Here is a 21,088-nt window from a genome sequence, read left to right on the forward strand (position 1 = left end):
TAAATAAATAAATTTTTTAAAAAAAAATTATTCTTTAAACCCCCCCCCCAAAAACAGTATTTCCTTCCACTGCTTTTCCAAGGTAAGCACCTGAGCAGCTACGCAGGTTCTAACAACTGAACAGCTTTCTATTATGACCTAATTATTTGAAAAACATGATACTTTGAACGAATTCCGCTGCCAAGGGAGAAGCTGGATGCATTTTGCTATTACTGATTAGTAAGTTTTATGGACCTCCTTTATTTCTTCTTCCCTGACAACCACAGTTTTTTGGGTTTTTTTTTTTACCTAACCAGGTAGAGGAAGATAGTCAGTAGCACTGTCACGCCATAATTAAAGACCAAATACCTTAGTTGCTTCAAGAACTCAACATCAGAGTTGCTGTTAATAAGCTTGATGAACTCTTCATAGGAGGGAGCATACGTGTAGGCTCTCTTGTGATGTTCATTCACCTGTTCTCTGTGCTCCAACTGGGCAAGCAACATCTGGTTAATGTAATCTGGATTACTAAGTAACTCCACTACTGGCTTTAAGACTGTGGGACAGAGAAGAGAGCACCACTTAAAAAGGGTATTCTCCTTTAAAGAAACCGCTTTCATGTTATATAATTGAAAGTACATCTGGGAAACATTTTAAAACTACCCAAATGGGCCACAGACACACACACACCCCCACACACCCCCCCACACACACACAGCTACCCATCCCTCTGGGTTTGCTAGTAGTTATGGCTACAACCAAGTGGTCGTTTTAACAAATGAGTTACATGGAAAAGAATAATGAAAGAAAGCCATCTAGAACCCAAGTTGTTAACAAAGCTATCAAAATTAAGTACATTCATTTTTTTCCCTTTGATTTCTTTTATAAGGCTCAATATATTTTGTCTGCCAAAAGATGAAAGTTAACGTTCTCCCAACTGGTGAAACAGACCGCAGGGAGGAAGTTGTTTAAAAAGTCAATGACACTATGACAGATTCACCCCACTAACTTTAGGTTAGAAAGTTCCCCTTTTCTCTGTGGTTGGCTATATCAGCTAATGGGTACAGCTGGCTAACCCAGAGATAATAAATGAGATATTAAATCACGGCATATCAAACACAACATTATTTGTTTGAGATTCTGAGATAGGAAAAGTTTCTCTCAGATGATATCTTCTTCCATTTTTCCTTATCCTAGCTAAGCATTTCCCTGGATACACTTTTTTTCTAACAACCACATTATTTTGTGGTACAGTCCCTCTTCTATTTATTCTAAGTCACATATAGGCATTGCCAATGAATCCTGAAGCAAAGGTATTTTAAGCAAACGCATACTAGAGTTTGAGTACAGACAGTCTTTCATAAGGCACGTAACTGGCCTGGGTGACTCAAAATCTATCCCAGGTGGATGCTACACTGTGGTGGGCATAAGGACTGGTTACCTATTACAAACAGCAGAGTGGACTATGTATTTGGTAATATGTTATATGAAACATCTGTTTATCACGTAGGGTCAAGTGATGCCTTCTCTGAGTGACATTTAAACCTGACCTTTTGAAAATACTTTAATTCCCGTATGTCCCACAGTATACAAGGTCTGCATAGGTGTCATATAAAGTGTTATCACATTCGTATGTAGCACGTTAGCTTGCACAAGTATCGCATTAGTAATATCAATTAGTTATGAAAGTCTACCTTTTGCTGTGAGAATTTCTGCGAGCATTATGCGTAAGCTGAGAGATTGGACATCCTTTGAGGGAAGGAGACAAAACACCAGAACCCGAGAACACGTTTGTAGAAATCTTACTTCATCATCTGAGTTCCTCAAGAATGCATGCAACACAAAGGGCCTCGGCTGTTCTTCATGTCTGAAAAAAATAAATACATGAAGAGAGGGAAAGGGAAGGAAAGATGCTTCTAGAAACAGCTTGGTTATGTACCGTTAGGTAAAAAAAAAAAACTTCAAATGGGCAACGCAACAGTTTTAATAACTATGTCCACTCTTTGACTATATCAACAGTCAGTAATTTTCTCAACCACAGACTAATCTGGAAAAATGCAAATGCATGGCCTTTCGGGATTTCCAACCTTAAGTAGCATCAACCCTCATACACGACTCCCAAGTCACAGCAACAATCTAAAAAGGGGTGAGCAGCTCTTTAACTAAATTATTTTTAAGTCTCCTAGCTCTCTCCCTAAATGTGATCTATAGCTTCATTTCTCCAAAGGCAAAAAAAAAAAAAAATCTAACAAAGCATTAAACCAGGGTCACCAGCTCCTGGCAGCGTCCTCCTGTCAGTGTGGATCTGCCACTTGTTTACTCCAACTACTAGTACTTACCTCTGGGTTCTCATGCCGTGAGTGAGCAAAAGGACATTAACCTTCCATACACTTCATACGTGCAGTATTATTTAATCTTCCCACCTACATCTAGAAGCAAGTATCATCATCACCATTTTATAGATGAGAGTATTAAAGATCTGAATGATCACCTGAATGGTCCAAAGTCACAGAGGTAACAAATGGTAGAAATAACTCTCAGGTCCTGTTCTGTCTGACTCTCAAGTCCAGACTCTTTTTCAACGCTACACCATAATCAGAGATTGTTAAAGTGAAAAGGAAAAAAATTTCAGAGATACAGAAGAAATATATGTGAAAACAAGCATTATTTTGTGCCTTAAACAACATGCCTGTGCTTGACCAGTAAACAAAATGCACAGATTGTAAAAAGGAGGCTGTGAAATTAAAGATGCCATTGATGTAATAGCATAAAAACAATCATCTTTAGGTTTTCCTGAAACATGCTGGACAAGACAGATGGGGCAAAGGAAGAGGAAGCAGAGGCAAAAATTAAGTGTGATCTGGATTGGCTTAAAGCAGCCAACAGAACGTCAGCTGGGAAATGAATACAGGCTGACCGGAAAACTGCCTCACACAACTGCCTAACAGTCAACCAGAGGATGCGTTGCTTTTATTAATGCAATTTATTATTCTCTTGCCTGATAGTGGCCAACTCAGTTGGGTGCTTCCTGGCTGCCACAGTCATTTTGCAGCCAGTGGAAACCTGTACACCAAGGGTGATTTCCAGGGCGAGGGCACTGTTTACCTGGGGCAGGCAAGTACCGAGATAACCATCGGACCTAGGTTTCTGCCACTCTCACTGTGTGATCTGTAGGAGGTGTTGCACAATCAGATATTAGATCCCCAGCATTCGCCTCCAGGGCACCACCATCTACATGCAAAACACCAGTGACCTACTGGCACTTTTTCAAATATCCATAATGTCAGAGAACAATGGTAGATTTTTTTCCTTTAATAAGAATCATCAACTAGAAGCCTCTAGGCATAGCCTACATGTACCCTTGGCACGAGAAAACTGGAATTCCACAGGAAAGGAGCTTCGACAGTGGAATCAGTTCTCTGTTTCTATTATTGTGATGTTTACTCATCACAAATATTATCCACAAAAGCAGTAATTTCAGAAGCTGGTAAATAAATGTCTCAGTGAAAAATATACTCTCAGGCTTCCCTGGTGGCGCAGTGGTTGAGAGTCCGCCTGCCGATGCAGGGGACACGGGTTCGTGCCCCGGTCCGGGAAGATCCCACGTGCCGCGGAGCGGCTGGGGCCGTGAGCCATGGTCGCTGAGCCTGCGCGTCCGGAGCCTGTGCTCCGCAACGGGAGAGGCCACAGCAGTGAGAGGCCTGCGTGCCGGGGGGAAAAAAAAAAAAAAGTCTTAGTTTAATATCTAATATGGTAAATATTGACCGATAGGATGAGTGGTGAGCTGGTAAATGTTCAACTGGCTCTCCAAGGGGGAAAAAAAGCTCCGATTTGTAGCATTTTCCGATTTCAAGGAGTAAATACCCACGCCACGGCCAATTACAAACCGACAAGGTGATCATCACTGACCTCAGAGTTGAGAGATGTGCACCGTCTGCTCCCGCACCCAGCACAAGCCGGCCCTGGGACACCACAGCTCTAACCCGCTTAAACGAAGCTCTTTCAGGTCCTTGATAACTTTTATGAGTGTAGAGGGATTCTGAGACCACGAAATCTGAAAACTGTAGCTCTACAGTAATTTTTTCAAACCGTGGGTTGTGACCCACAAGAAACAAAATACAATTTAGTCTCAAATGCCTTTTTTTTTTTTAATGGTAAAGAACAAAAAATGTCAAAGTTTTCACAGGTACTGAGCGTTATCTGATGAAACTGCATCACAATATAAAATGTATTCCTGGTTTTATTTTCAAAGTTTGCAAAACACACCGGGGGCAGCAAGCTGGAGAAGAACAGGCATATGGCGGCCCTGTGGATTCTGGCCACGTGAACCTGAGCTGTGTGGACATGGGGAGAGGGGACAACTCGTGGGAAGAGGCGGCACAGCCAAGGACAGAGGGCTGCTGCTGCACGACCGAGCGCCCTTGGCAGCCAGGCCCCAGAGCAACCTCACAGGCAGGACAGGGAGTACTTTCTGACAGAGCTGCAAGACAGGGCTTCTTAGAAGAATGTGAGTTCCCACCTGCCCGACGAGGATGCCTCTGCTTACTCATCCCCTTACGTATTTTGCAAATACTTTCTCTCGTCCCCGACGGCAGAGGCAGAGCAGTGTCAGTGAGAAGAGGCCACAGGAGCTGCAGGGAGCCCGCTGCTACTCCAACTGAGTCCAGACGCAAACAGGCAGAAGGCTACTTATTGCAGTAAGACTGCTTTTCATGTCCCAGTTAGGGGTGCTATGAGTCACCATGCTGTCACTCACACAAGAGTAAGACAAACACTTAAAATCCTATCCGCAAACCTAAGAGAATAAGAACTTGTTATGAGCACAGAAAGGCCTTGTTGCAGTCTTCTTCCATAGGCAGAGTCACCTCACAGGCACAAACCTTTCCCGTGTAACAGAGCAAAAGGCTAACAAGCCTAAATCTTAGCAATTTTCACATTGGAAGACCTTCTCTAATTACAGCCCACATGCTCCAACACTGAGTTCCTTTTAAAAATCAATTTTCAGGATATTGTGACGCAACAGAGCTCTTAACACAGGACTCACACGCACACAAAAATGAACTTCATTTAAACTTTCCTGAAAACTGAAAACTCACTGACACTCTTCCGAGTGTAAAGTACTATATTTAAATGTTCTGTTTCTAGGCACCCTTAATACTGTCTAAATACATTCATGATAGTGCTGCTGGCTCCACAAAATTCATGTCACTGTTTCAGTTATTTACAAAAGCAAACAAGTCCACAAAGTGGTTTTCTATTAAAAATTTTTTTAAAGTTTACTCTATCAGAACATTATAATTATCCCCCCCAATACGTCTACATTTCCAGCCGAGTGCCAGCAACAGGATGAATGTGCCCGAGTTTTGTCTTGACTTCAACAACCCTCTCAATAAGGAAAATATTCTACTGTGAATAAAAGTGAAGGGGAGGTTGTTCCCATTATAACAGTTACCTGGCGTCTGCCGCCTTCAGGTCACAGAAGTGAGCGAGTAAAGCTCTCACGACATCACTGCAGACAACTCTGACCATGTCCACGCGGCTCAGCCTGTGGCGCAGCCGTCTGACAACTTCCCAGAAGTCCTCGGAAAGCAGGTGGTAGAGCTGCCCCTCGTCTCTGCTGAGGCTTCCATACCAGGACAGGATGTAGTCTCTGTAACTGTAGTCAAACACTACCAGGAAGAGACAGAGCAACGTGTCAAACTTGGGTGAAAACAACAGACACCGAGACGGCTTTTCTACTGGAAGCTGGCCACCTGCTATTTAGTAGTCACTTTAGAATATGTGGACTGGGCTTCCCTGGTGGCGCAGTGGTTGAGGGTCTGCCTGCCGATGCAGGGGACACAGGTTCGTGCCCCGGTCCGGGAAGATCCCACATGCCGCGGAGCGGCTGGGCCCGTGAGCCATGGCCGCTGAGCCTGCGCGTCCGGAGCCTGTGCTCCGCAACGGGAGAGGCCACAGCAGTGAGAGGCCCGCGTACCGCAAAAAAAAAAAAAAAAAAAAATATATATATATATATATATACATACATATATATGTGGACCATTTTTTTTTTTTTGATGTGGACCATTTTCTTTTTTTAAGTCTTTATTGAATTTGTTACAATATTGCTTCTGCTTTATGTTCTGGTGTTTTGGCCGAGAGGCATGTGGGATCTTAGCTCTCCGACCAGGGATCAAACCCACACCCCCTGCACTGGAAGGCGAAGTCTTAACCGCTGGACCGCCAGGGAAGTCCCTCACTGTTTAAAATTTAAAGAGAGTAGAAAACAAAACAAGGGAAGACACACTCTTCCCTGAAGCCTTTCAAAATCAGAGATTCTCATCTAAGTAGAATTTTGGGGGTGTGGTGACCACAGGTACTGGATTTTCTCAGATAGCCCAATCTTTAAATATTCTATCTTGGTACCAAACCCTCTGATTTTTTTTTTTCTAATTCTAAATTGCTCTAGACAGTACAAATAGGACCAATGGGTGGAAATCACAAGGAAGTTGTTTTTTCTGTTCAACATAAGGAAGAACCGAATAAAAACATTAAAGCTATTCGAGAGACTGCCATATTAGGTGACGAATGTTCCATCATAAGAAATTTTTAAACAAGCTGAGTATCTAATGGACAAGGATGACATGGAAAAATTACTTCCTGAGACGGTGGGGCTGGATTACATGACCTCCAGGCTTTTATAGCCTTTTACCCTCCTTCTGGGAACCCCGAGGCCAAGCAACAAGAGCATGATGACACACACCTTGCCAGTAAAACACTGCTAATTCGTTCATTTGCAATTCTTTCTCTTGTACTCTTGTATCAAACAAAGTTTCCATGCCAAAGAATTTTTAGCTAGTGGCAAATAAATCTGCAAACCAAAACGTTTGGAAAAATAGAAGCATTTTTCCTTTCATTAAAATTTAATTTCAAATTAAAGCAGGAAATTAAGAGCAATTATAAGAGACTTAATCTCTAAAAATAAGATCTTTTCAGCATGCTAAAAGATTTATGTGAAGGGCATATTCACCTACATAATGTCTCACTACATTTGTTAACCACACTGCATACTCTAATTATTACACACCTAAAATACTCCTCTGATAATAGGTTTTGGTGAGAAATGGATAAAAATAAATACTGACAAAAATCTGTACTCAGTAATAGAGATATGTGTTAGCCACAGGCATATCTTCCATCAATAGCTCATCAGTACCCCTCTTCAAACTAAGTATCATAAAAATATAACAAATATAAGAAGTACAAAACAAAGCCATGATTCTAAGTATGTATTACCTAACTACATACACTCACACAAGTACACATATGAACAAAATGTTTTTAAATATACCTTCTAGGTCAATTCAAGGAGACAGAAATTCGTGATCATAAAATCATCTTATGGTTTTCATTAAGAAATAAGTGTAAGTAATGTAACAAACCACAGTGAGAAGTGAAAGAACACTTATTCTCACTGCCAAGCAAAGAGATTTTCTTCTAAAGGCATAACAGCCAACAAAAATTCAGATGCTATTATCACTCAAATACATCTAATTTCTAGGACGGCTCTCAAAGAAATAAGTAGGTAAGAGGGAATCACTGAAGATTAGAGAGAATGGAATAACATGATTAGAACTTTTCAGCTTTAGTTAGATTAATCTGAAAAGAGTATTTAGGGTAACAAAGTAGAGAATTACTAGAGGTGAAGAGACCAGTTAAAAAGCTACCATGTAGTCTAGAAAATGTGATGCTAGGTTAAGTATCTATAAATGTTCAGAACAAGGAATGACTCAACCTAAGTAAACAGTATGAGAAAGAAGCTCCGAGAGAGCCATTTTCCATTTCTGCCTTCTCCCCAGGATAACTCAGGGTGCAATCTTCCATGCCCAAGAGGTAGACCACCGCAGGTTGTAAATGTCCATGACCTGAGTCTCTTGGCACAAAGAAACAGTCCTCATTCCACCAGGAACTGCCCCAATGATAATGATAAGAACGACAATTTCATTGATCATATAGATGGCCCTTTATGGTGTACAAAGTTTTCAAAAATGCAATTAATAATTACTCTCTGTGTGCAGAACGAAAGTCATCTTCTGGGAAGATTTTGAGGTTATTAGGTTATGTCACTTGTTGATCTATTCATTCATTCAACAAAAATGGACAGATATTTCATACCACTAGGTAAAGAGTCATGAATGAGGGACTTCCGTGGTGGTGCAGTGGTTAAGAATCCACCTGCCAATGCAGGGGACACGGGTTCGAGCCCTGGTCCTGGAAGATCCCACATGCGCAGAGCAACTAAGCCCGTGCACCGCAACTACTGAGCCTGCACTCTACAGCCCATGAGCCACAACTACTGAGCCCACGTGCTACAACTACTGAGCCCGCGCACCTAGAGCCCGTGCTCCACAACAAGAGAAGCCACTGCAGTGAGAAGCCCACACACCACAACGAAGAGTAGCCCCCGCTCACCGCAACTACAGAAAGCCCACGTGCAGCTACGAAGACCCAACGCAGCAAGAAAGAAAGAGAGAGGGGAAGGAGGGGGGGGAGGGAGGGAGGGAAGGAAGGAAGGAAGGAAGGAAGGAAGGAAGGAAGGAAGGAAGGAAGGAAGAGTGAGTCATGAACAAGATAAGTTGAGCCTATGGGGAGGGGGAAGTCATGCTCTTTGAGGTACTAGCTCTGCTTCCGCTGTGTCAGCATCTAATCCTTGGACAGTCTAAGTAGTCTGTCTACTTAGAGTAGTCCAAGTCTACTGAGCAAACAGCAGGTACGCGATAATTACTGAATTAAATTCTCTGGCCCACATTAGTGAGATAATTCAGGGGAGCCTAGTGAAAGTTAGGCTATAGATCTAGTGAGATTTAATAGCAAGTCAAAAAGATTTTTAAAAGTCTATCTTCTGGGCTTCCCTGGTGGCTCAGTGGTTGAGAGTCTGCCTGCCGATGCAGGGGACACGGGTTCGTGCTCCGGTCCAGGAAGATCCCACATGCCGCGGAGCGGCTGGGCCCGTGAGCCATGGCCACTGACCCTGCGCGTCCGGAGCCTGTGCTCCGCAACGGGAGAGGCCACAACAGTGAGAGGCCCGCGTACCGCAAAAACAAAACAAACAAAACAGTCAATCTTCTGTCAGTTTTCTAGGCAATGTAACTTCAGGAGAAAACCTTTTAAGGGTGTCTGGTATAGCTGCCAGTTCTCTCCTGACTTCATATTTAACACCATGTATTTTCATCTGAAAAACCTCAGACATTTTTTTCTGTACATATAACTGAAATTATCAGTTTTTAGAAATTTAATTTTTAAAATATCTTTTTAAACTTTAATTTGATCAAAATATATTATTCTCTTTTAAACTTTAATATTTGTAATTACACTTACTTGTCCCCATTTCTAGACATATAATATTGTACCTGCCACAATCCCCTTTCTAATCATCCTTAATACTAGTTTCACATGAATGTCCTTCATTCTTTTATAAGGTTGACTGATATCCCTAAATTTGGTTAACTGGTTTGTCCATGAGCGAGCCTGAGTGTACTCATCCCCAGTGCACCTTCTCTAGTTTATATCTAAAAGAAACAAAGTTTCCTGATACCTACTTTAGGTAACAGAGAGCAGATCCTTGCTTCCTATCCTGGAACTAGCTCCACCTAGCTGGCTAGTTTCAGGTGACCTGAAAATTCCTACTTAATCAATGTTTAGATCCCATCCATTTAACTAAAACATGGATGTATTTATTAAGTCTTCAAGTAAAAATTCATGAAGAAAAAATTCAAATGCAACATGTAGACAAGGATAGATAAATTTGCTAGGAATGATTATTTTCCTTTTAGAACATAATGAATTGCTTCCCATGGTAATTATATATCCTAACTTAATCCTTACCTTCTTTCAGAGCCTTGTCCATGTTATGAGAAATGACTACCCTTCTAGACTGAACTGACTCGTGTACAGAGTTTCCACACACAGGACTCTGAAATGGAAGAAGAAGAAGAAAAAATGCATATTACTGAATGAATAAATCATACATAAAAATAAAACCAAAGGTATGAAAAACCATTTAAACAGGCACTAAAATACTGCTTAACAGATTATAAAGTGCTTCTGGAAAAGTAAATAAATGCTTAAGGTTAAGAAATTTTTGAAAAAGAAGAATTAAGGAAGGGTTTTCCCTACCAGATATCAAAATGGTATGATATCAGTATAGGAATAAACAAATCAACAGAATGGTAGAAAGTACAAAAACACCTATATATAGATACATATCTATATATGAGAATTAAGAACATAATGAGAAAGAATTTGAAATCTGTGAGGAAAACAGACGACTCAATAAGTGGTGTTGGGACAATCTGATATTCATGTGGCAAAGAAGATTAGAGTCTTATCTCACACTTCATATATAAATAACTCCAAAGTGATTAAAACACTAAATATGTTTTTTAACTAAAAAAGCATTTAAAGGAAACAAGGGAGACGCTGTGTTGAATCCTGGGATGGAGAAGAGTTCTCTAAAATAAGACACGAAATATAAGAGTTATTTTAAATGCACTACCTTCACTCAGCAATTCCACTCCTAGGGATCTAGCCAGCATAAAATACCTCCACGTTGCAAAAAAGTATATATACCAAGAATTTCACTGCTATGTTGATTGTAAGGGCAAAAAACTGGAAATAGCCCAAGTGTATATCAATAGCCAAAGAGTTAAATTATGGTATGCTCATATTTTACAATATAATGCAACCCTTAAAAGGAATGAATTAGGGATACATATGCCTTCATGGAAAGTTTTCCATGATGGAAAAATGCTTGGAAGCATATATGCTAAACTATTAAAAGTGGTTTCCTTTAATAGGCAGAGGCATAGGATTTTAACTTCTTCCTCCACATATGTCTGTGTAACAGTAAATTTTAAGTTTTTAATTATAAAAAGATACTAGCTGGCAAAAAACAAAAAACAAAAACAGAGAGAGGCAATGTATCAGATTTAAATCCCACTATCTGGCTAGTAAGATGACATTAAAGAGGAAAACTTTTAATTGATCACATACGAAAGTGATCAAAAGCATGTATAATGTAATTGGGCCACTTATTGGTTTCAGAGCAATAAAAAAAAGTTACTAGTAGTGGAACGTAGAGCACTTCTTTAGGCATGTGAAATATTACAAGTGCTTTACTAGCACCACCACAGTCACTCAGGAGATCTAAATGGCTCATGTTAGCATCACCTTCATCCAGTAAATGAGCATGAGGAAATCCTTTTGTTCTTGCAGGCCACCCCAACACAGCTGCAATCAACACCATGGCCCTGGACCACCCGACCATGAGCAGAGAATTTCTAGTCCTTGGCTTAGTTTCACACTACCCATGGGTCAAATGCCAAGAGTATCAACCATTTTTGTGATCACTGTTATTAAAAAACAAAAGCCATAGTCTTTTTCAATAAATTTACTTATTTATTTATTTTTGGCTGCATTGGGTCTTCGTTGCTGCGCGCGGGCTTTCTCTAGTTGCAGTGAGCGGGGGCTACTCTTCACTGCGGTGCGGGGGCTTCTCATTGCGGTGGCTTCTCTTGTTGTGAAGCACGGCCTCTAGGCACGCGGGCTTCAGTAGTGGTGGCACATGGGCTCAGTAGTTGTGGTTCGGGGGCTCTAGAGCGCAGGGCTCAGTAGTTGTAGCGCACGGGCTTAGTTGTTCTGCAGCATGTGGGATCTTCCTGGACCAGGGCTCCAACTTCTGTCCCCTGCACTGGCAGGCGGATTCTTAACCACTGTGCCACCAGGGAAGTCCCAAATGCCATAGTCTTGAGATTCCTTAGCTGAAACACTTTTAAAAGCCTCAAGAATCCCTTCATGCTACAAATTAACATATAACATTCAACACTCTCCCAAGGAATCATTTAAAAAAAAAACCTTAATCATACATAATCCTATAGACAAAAGCCACTTTATTCCTAAAAGAAATATACTCTCATGCTTTTAAAACCATTTTCTAGTCTCTTGAGTAGCTTGTTATAAAATTAAGGGGTCAGTACATTTTACTGCAATTTAAAAAATTTTAGTTTGTGAAAGAAAAAAGTTAAAGAGATGAGAAGAATTTTTAAATTCTAGTGCTTTTTAGAACATCAGGCAGATATTTCAACAACTTATGAACTGGGGACAAAATTTTAATTGAGTTAATACTTTTAGAGCGTTATACTGATAAATAACTTTAATCACAACTTCTCAAGTCTTCGGCAGTCTGTTATAGCTTCCCAAATATAGGTATGGCAGTTTTCATGCACAGTACTACCCGGATGATGAAACCACAGCCAAACAACACTTAATTGAGAAGTTCCTGAATTTGGGTTCTTAAAATGGAAACTGTCTTTAAGGGCTGGGAGAGAAGCAGGTGTGAATACGACAGCACATGCATATCTAAGCATATTGTGAGCTCCTGTGTCTATCGTTACAACTTCCTTCAAAACAGTTTCTTACTTTTTATCTTTTCTTTCTCTCCCTAGTTATGGCTTTACTAATTATTGCCAACTGTCTGCATATTTCTTTTCTCTCTCTGCTTCATACTTAGTTGTAATACCTACAATAAACATGTTTGTCACTACTCACTGTACCTGAATTAGACCTTTACTCTCTTTAATTTAAAAAGCTTATATGAGAATAACGTTTTCTATGTTGGCTCTTTACCTAAAAGCGCTATTAGTTTTTCCAAACTGATTTTGGATTTCCCTGCACCCCATCCCCCAGGGGGTCACTGGCCCTTAATAGAAAGAAAAAACAGTTCTTCAGCCCTGTCCCATCCTCACAGCCTGATGGCTAGTCTGTAAGTAAGGAGAACAGGAAGATAAAAGAAAGCATCACGGGCCCAAAGTAACTGGGTAACCATGCATGGAAATTCCTTTTTTAAGGATTTAATATTTATGGAGCCAGAATCTCCTCATGACTAAACTACTACATGAGTGTAGATTAGTCACTACATACTCCTTTTCTTTCAGATCACAGAGATGGAATTCATTAATTAATCATTATCCCGAGGTGGAGAAAGAGAGAAAGAAGGGGAGGAAGGGAAAGAAGGGGAGAAGGCCGGCACTAAAACAGAGGCACATGTGCATTCCTGTGGCCCAGAGGGCAGTGGAGCAAAACCTGTCTTCATTCTCCTTCCATTTATAGGTTTGAAAAAAGGAACTCCACACGACAGAGACTTCCCCAAAAGATGTGTTACAGCAAATGCTAACCTCCCTCCCTGCACTGCGCAGGTCCCTCCCATCCCTCAGGGAAAGCCTGCCTCTTCCTGACAACCACTTTCCTAAGAATGCAGGTTTTAGGAAAGGTGTGAGAAAAATGTGCATCCTTCTCCCTCTGTCACAAAGGGTAAGTGACAGAAGTCTTCACTACTCGATCCAGAACTGAGGACTTCGAGTGCAGTCTGAGCAGTCCACCCTCATCTGATGTTTGGCCTCCATATCCCAATATTAAGATAGATGGGAGTTTGGTGAACCAGAACCCCTGCCATGTAAAAAAATACACCTTATTTTTTACTTAATTAAAATAAATGAAACCTGTCTTCATTTTAAGATGTAAACCTAGCTTAGAACCAACTTGTCAAGATCACTTTTAATCACTCAGTGAGTACCCTGGGGAGAGAAAGTGAGCAGCCTCAACATATAATTGCTCATTTTGAAAAGGTTTTCCGGGCTTCCCTGGTGGTGCAGTGGTTAAGAATCCGCCTGCCAATGCAGGGGACGTGGGTTCGAGCCCTGGTCCAGGAAGATTCCACATGCGCGGAGCAACTAAGCCCGTGTGCCACAACTACTGAGCCTGAGCTCTAGAGCCCGTCAGGCACAACTACTGAATCTAGCGTGCCTAGAGCCCATGGTCCACAACAAGAGAAGCCCATGCACCACCGCTCGCCACAACTAGAGAAAGCCCGCGCACAGCAATGAAGACCTAACACAGCCAAAAACTAACTAAATAAATAAAAACCAAAGAAAACGTTTTCCAAAGACAGGGCAAAACCTCAAAGCTCTTCTCTGATATATGATTCTCAGCAACAAGGAATACATGCCATATCAACAAACCCTTTCCTGAGCACATATCAGCTTTCTGTTTACTCCTGAATGTCAGCTGTTAGTCTACAGCCACGATACACTCAAACTGTCTTTGTGTCAGAGTAAAGACACCCTCTCCTGAGGGAACAACATTCGGAGAGAATCCACGTGGAGAGACCTGGGTACTCTGACACCATTAGCAACTAGACAACCAGGAATGATCTGGAATCCAGCTGAGACATACACCTCATTTTCCATTGTTTACAAGGATGACATTGCTTACTGTGTTCCTTGCTGTGGGAGCAGAGTTGGGGCTAGAACAGCCAGTCCATGACTGGTAATTCCTTTCGTGCCTATTACCTGAGCTACTCAAATAAACAAGTGTTTCTCTCCTTTGCTATACACTTCTACAATAATAAAAAAATTATTTATTTTGGTTTATTTTAAAAGGAAAAGCAATTGAAGGAGTGATGGGTATAATTTCCTGTAAAGCTACTGAAAGAGTGACTTATGTTAGGAAAACAAACACAAACCCCCAATCATCATTATCCACGTGGAGTTGTCACGTGGCCGAGTGTTTCCAAGTATTTTCAGCATCTGACAGTCTACCGGGATCTCATGACTAATATTCTCATTCTTAAACTGTGTTATTCTCAAAAACATGGCTCCTTTCAAACCAACCATATTCTGCCTCCTCCTCAAAAAATAATTTAATCAAAACCAAAGAAACAAAAGACCCACACATATCCCTTCTGAGGAAGATAGGAAGACCCTGACGAAAGGCTGTGACATGAATGACAGCAGTCATGTCAGAATGGAAGCCGAGTGGCCACCGTGAGGAATTATGAGGGCTCCCAAGTCCAACAGGACTTCTTACTAATGGTAGGTCCTTGTCCCAGCCACTCCCTCTCTAGCTGAAGTGGGCTTATAACACCTCAGAGAATTAAAGGAAATAATAGCAGGGGTCCAAAAAAGAAACAAGACAGCAAGAGCCTGGCAGGAAAATAAACGAGTTAAGGGGGTTGCTCGAGGTCCCAACTGTTTCCAACAAAAAACGGAAATCAAGAATTTTATATCATATCTCCAAGTAATTCATTTTATTCCAAACACTGTGGGCTTACACTGTTTGGACCAAATCCTGAGCCACATTGGAACGCTGGGCATCTGGTCTGTAATTGCTGGCTCACGGAAAAAAAGTAGCAGTATTCCTGGCACATATAGCAAAGTACAGCTATTATCACTAATAAAGCTCAAAATGTCATCAACTTGCAACAAGTTGAGGCTAATCAGCTGGTTGGTTTAACAGCTGATTTCTTGGTTTTCTGAAGGTAAAGGTATAGTGGAAACAAAAGCAAGAGAGAAGGGCCGAAACTTAAGTCACCAAAATTAAGACACTACATAATAGAACACAGTGTTCCCAAAGCATTTTTGCTTTTGAGGCTGTACTTTCCAGAGAGCAAAGTGTCCATGTCCTGGAGATGTTCTATTGCGTATGTGCCTCTACACTTTCTATCACTGGTGAAGTTTTTAAGTATTCAAACGAAACCTGGTTTGATCAGAATCAGTTTCCTGGATTGTGCTTTATAATGTTTCACCATGGATTGGTTCAAGATGGCGGAGTAGAAGGACGTGCGCTCACTCCCTCTTGCGAGAGCACCAGAACCACAACTGCTGAACAGTCATTGACAGGAAGACACTGGAACTCAACAAAAAAGACACCCCACATCCAAAGACAAAGGAGAAGACCTAATAAGACGGTAGGAGGGGTGCAATCACGATCAAATCAAATCCCATAACCACTGGGTGGGTGACTCACAAACTGGAAAACACTTATACCACAGAAGTCCACCTACTGGCGTGAAGGTTCTGAGCCCCACGTCAGGCTTCCCAATCTGTGGGATCTGGCAATAGGAGGAGGAATTCCCAGAGAATCAGACATAGAAGGCTAGCGGGATTTGATTGCAGGACTTCAACAGGACTGGGGGAAACAGAGACTCCACTCTTGGAGGGCACACACAAAGTAGTGTGCACATCAGGACCCAGGAGGAAAGAGCAGTGACCCCACTAGAGACTGAGCCAGACCTACCTGCTAGTGTTGGAGGGTCTCCCGCAGAGGCAGGGGGTGGCTGTGGCTCACCGTGGGGACAAGGACACTGGCAGCAGAAGCTCTGGGAAGTACTCCTTGGCGTGAGCCCTCCCAGAATCCAACATTAGACCCACCAAAGAGCACACAGGCTCCAGTGCTTGGTCGCCTCAGGCCAAACAACCAACAGGGAGGGAACTCAGCCCCACCCATCAGCAGACAAACAGATTAAAGTTTTACTGAGCTCCGCTCACCAGAGCAACACCCAGCTCTACCCACCACCAGTCCCTCCCATCAGGAAACTTGCACAAGCCTCTTAGATAGACTCATCCACCAGAGGGCAGACAGCAGAAGCAAGAAGAACTACAATCCTGCAGCCTGTGGAATGAAAACTACTTCACAGAAAGATAGACAAGATGAAAAGGCAGAGGGCTATGTACCAGATGAAGGAACAAGATAAAACCCCAGAAAAACAACTAAATAAAGTGGAGATAGGCAACCTTCTAGAAAAAGAATTCAGAATAATGATAGTGAAGATGATCCAGGACCTCAGAAAAAGAATGGAGGCAAAGATTGAGAAGATGCAAGAAATGTTTAACAAAGACCTAGAAGAATTAAAGAACAAACAGAGATGAACAATACAATAACTGAAATGAAAAATATACTAGAAGGAATCAATAGCGGAATAACTGAGGCAGAAGAACAGATAAGTGACCTGGAAGACAGAATGGCGGAAATCACTGCTGTGGAACAGAATAGAGAAAAAAGAATTAAAAGAAATGAAGACAGCCTAAGAGACCTCTGGGACAACATTAAATGCACCAACATTCTCACTAGAGGGGTCCCAGAGGGAGAAGAGACAGAGAAAGGACCTGAGAAAATATTTTAAGAGATTATAGTCAAAAACTTCCCTAACATGGGAAAGGAAATAGCCTCCCAAGTCTGGGAAGTGCAGAGAGTCCCAGGTAGTATAAACTCAAGGAGAAACATGCCGAGACACACAGTAAGCAAACTGACAAAAATTAAGACAAAGAAAAATCCTTGAAAGCAGCAAGGGAAAAACGACAAATAACATACAAGGGAACTCCCATAAGGTTAACAGCTGATTTCTCAGCAGAAACTCTACAAGCCAGAAGGGAGTGACATGATATATTTAAAGAGATGAAAGGGAAGAAACTACAACCAACAGTACTCTACCCGGCAAGGATCTCATTCAGATTCGATGGAGAAATCAAAAGCTTTACAGACAAGCAAAAGCTAAGAGAATTCAGCACCACCAAACCAGCTCTACAACAAATGCTAAAGGAACTTCTCTAAGAGGGAAACACAAGAGAAGAAAAGGACCTACAAAAACAAACCCAAAACAATTCAGAAAATGGTAACAGGAACATACATATCGATAATTAATTACCTTAAATGTGAATGGATTAAATGCTCCAACCAAAAGACACAGGCTCACTGAATGGATACAAAAACAAGACCAGTATATACGCTGTCTACAAGAAACCCACTTCAGACCTAGGGACACATACAGACTGAAAGTGAGGGGATGGAAAAAGATATTCCATACAAGTGGAAATCAAAAGAAAGCTGGAGTAGCAATACTCATATCAGATAAAATAGACTTTTAAAATAAAGAATGTTACAAGAGACAAAGATGGACACTACATAATGATCAAGGGATCAATCCAAGAAGAAGATATAACAATTATAAATATATATGCACCCAACATAGGAGCACCTCAATACATAAGGCAAATGCTAACAGCTATAAAACAGGAAATCGACAGCAACACAAAATAGTGGGGGACTTTAACACCCCACTTATACCAATGGACAGATCATCTAGACAGAAAATTAATAAGGAAACACAAGCTTTAAATGACACAACAGACCAGATAGATTTAATTGATATTTATAGGACGTTCCATCCAAAAACAGCAGATTACACTTTCTTCTCAAGTGCACATGGAACATTCTCCAGGATAGATCCCATCTTGGGACACAAATCAAGCCTTGGTAAATTTAAGAAAATTGAAATCATATAATGTTTAACCATGAGTTAAAAAAGGTCTTGTTCTCCTTATCGCTAAAAGAAATTTGTCAAACATATACTGAGAGGTTATCATTTAGGGAGACTGTATTGACAGAAAGTAGTGGTTTTGTGTGTTTTTACCCCTCTTAATTAAGAATAATTTCTGTTTTAGATATTAGGAGAAGCTATTCTTTGAAATTCAAACCTACAAATGTTCTTATATGGTTTTTCTAGATTCCAAAGATGCTTCAATTTCTTTTAAAAATACTATTTCTAATTATATCAAGTGTAGAGACACATTCTATATTATAGATGCAATTCAGAATTAAATCAACTGATAACACCATTATCCAGAGATAATCACTATTGATATTTTGGTCTATTTCCTCCTAGTTAGCGACTCCAATCCTTACTATTACTTACTTTGGACAACGTACTTTTCTGTACCTCATGTCCTCATCTGTAAAACAAAGATAACAGCAGTACCTACCTCTTAGGGTTGATACAAGCATTAACTGAGTTAACACACATGCAGCACTTAAACAATGCCCGACAACACATTATTAATTATAAAAATTACTATTGGTGCTTTTTTATTTTCATACACTTTTTTTTTTTTTTTTGCGTTACGCGGGCCTCTCACTGCTGCGGCCTCTCCCGTTGTGGAGCACAGGCTCCAGACACGCAGGCTCAGCGGCCATGGCTCTCGGGCCTAGCCTTTCCGCGGCATGTGGGATCCTCCCAGACCGGGGCATGAACCCGTGTCCCCTGCATCGGCAGGCGGACTCTCAACCACTGCGCCACCAGGGAAGCCCTTATTTTCATACACTTTTGAAGAAATAAGGATCACAGTACTCACACAGTTCTGCACCTGGTTTTTCACGCTCAATATTATATCATGAGCATCTTTTATGTAATAAAAGATTTGGAATATATTATTTTGAATGACTTATACTGTAATTTAACTATGACTACTGCGTATTTACTTCGGCCTCACCATTTTTTACCATTTTAAATGAAAAACATATTCCTTTCCATGCTATTGATCTAAGTGTAGTACCACCAAAAATGTTCTAAAAAATACTACAAGGGTCTGTGAACCATACAGTGGATTTGGACTCTGACTGCAAAGGACTGTGCGCCTCGAGAATGTTGATGTGCTTCAAGCAGAGTCTTCTATCAGCCAACGAGAAACTGAAGGGACAACAGGGCGTGGGTGGTAGGGGACACTGAAGCACCAACTATGCAAAGCTGAACAGGAAAAGTTCCTTTCCAGACTCTTCAACCAACACTAACCTACGTGCCTTGAAAGCCCAACACTGCAGGGTATTTATTTCCAGGTGGGGAGATGAGTGATGGCCACACGGGCAGGTCAGGGCCTTCTTTCTGCCCTCAGCGATACTTACACAGTAAAGTAAACCACTTTGGCCTCCAGAAGCATAAATCTCTATCATGATTTTACCTAAAATGAACTCGGCAAGAGATCAGTGGTAGATTAGATTATCAGTAGTTTCTGTAGCTTATTACTCCAGTTATCGAAGTATTGTTGTGTTCAGGCTAAAGGCCAACCCTGCCTGCATGCGGATGTAGGAATCAAGGTTCTGTTTCCATTTCTACAATGAAAGATAATCAGGATAGATCCTGAGACTAGGTCCTATGACTGGGCATGAAATCAGCTAGATGTTTTCTCTGAACAAACCGGAAACTCAAATGTGCTTCAGGGTGGAGCATAACCCCATTATTATTACTATGGCAAAAGCATATGACATCACACGATAGTGGCAAGAGCACTTAATCGAGACCCAGGTAAAAGGAGGCGATAGTTGATTCTTTGCCATTTTCTTGCTGCTTATAATGAACATGTCCATTTCTCTGAGATTCAGTTTAAATAATGTCTGCCCTGTTTATACTAAAGGATTATTGTGCACCTCAAGAAGGACAATGCACGTAAAAGGGTCTTTTTACATTACAAAACAGTATTCAAATATAGATCGTTATGGTGCCAAAAGTCTTAGTCCAAATTTTTTACGATGTTAATCAAAGAGTGATTATAGTTATATTACACGTGATTAGTATTATGACCTATCATACTTTCAGATTTGACTAGTATCACAAGCAGATTCCTTTAATAATGTTTCTTGGTGATTAATCTGCTTTCTAAGAGAAAAATGATTATTAATGCAAATGCAAAATCTCTATTAACTGATCAATAGAGGTATTTCTTGAGATAGGCTAATATACTAAGGATTGTTTTTCCATTCAGTTGGAAGAATTAGACTCGTGGGAAGAAAATATGTGCTTCATTTCTAATGTCAAGGACTCAAGTCTGAAGATCCTTAGAAAACACACTCCACTTGATTACAAGGGAAATTTAAGTATATTTCAAACCAGACACAGATTTGGAAACTGAAATTATAACATGCACTTGAAAGTATACAGGCAGCAGCAGTTTGTCTAAACTGGCAAATATAGAACAGAGACTAGGGCTGGGGGAGAAGAATGAAGAAAAAGCACATTGGCTTAGGAAAGATCACTGAAAACTGGCATTAGGTTTTTGCATTCCTGCAAAGGTCTGTAGGAATAAAAATTCTGTAGCCATTTTATCACTGGCTTCCATTGTAATTCTGAGCTCATAAGGGAAATCAGAGGTTTCCAAGATATGAATCACATTTCCATCAACTCATTCAATCATTTCACACATACTAAGGACTCTGTGCATCTGCCACTTAGTTGGGTACCAGAGACAAAGGTAAATACATGACATTCTCTGTGTTCAAGGGGCTTAATCTATCCTTGATGGAACAGAAGCTCATAATTGAGTAACTAATGAGCTCTAACAATGGGGCAGGCTCTGCTTAGGAATTCTAACATTCTTCCCATTCTGGTATCTCCTCTACATTCCACACTCCGGTCCAGGTCACAGGAGAACAGCTACTCAAATATACAACCAATCCATGAGATCATTTC

At 41.0% G+C, this 21,088-nt stretch overlaps 1 protein-coding gene across 2 annotated transcripts in view; it reads right to left on the reverse strand.

The window, feature by feature from the left end:
• SNX25 (sorting nexin 25) overlaps window positions 1-21,088 on the reverse strand; it is a 109,219-nt gene that overhangs the window by 73,752 nt on the left and 14,379 nt on the right. For both annotated transcript variants that reach the window (XM_065899774.1, XM_065899775.1), the window contains exons 2-5: window positions 9,844-9,931; window positions 5,432-5,648; window positions 1,674-1,846; window positions 349-535 (exon numbers count right to left, since the gene is read on the reverse strand). In XM_065899774.1, the coding sequence (XP_065755846.1) occupies window positions 349-535; window positions 1,674-1,846; window positions 5,432-5,648; window positions 9,844-9,865 (599 nt within the window). In that variant the 5' untranslated portion in view covers window positions 9,866-9,931. The remainder of the gene's footprint in view (window positions 1-348; window positions 536-1,673; window positions 1,847-5,431; window positions 5,649-9,843; window positions 9,932-21,088) is intronic.

This window comes from Phocoena phocoena, chromosome 21 (assembly GCF_963924675.1).
Source record: "Phocoena phocoena chromosome 21, mPhoPho1.1, whole genome shotgun sequence".
Taxonomy (NCBI): Eukaryota; Metazoa; Chordata; class Mammalia; order Artiodactyla; family Phocoenidae; genus Phocoena; species Phocoena phocoena.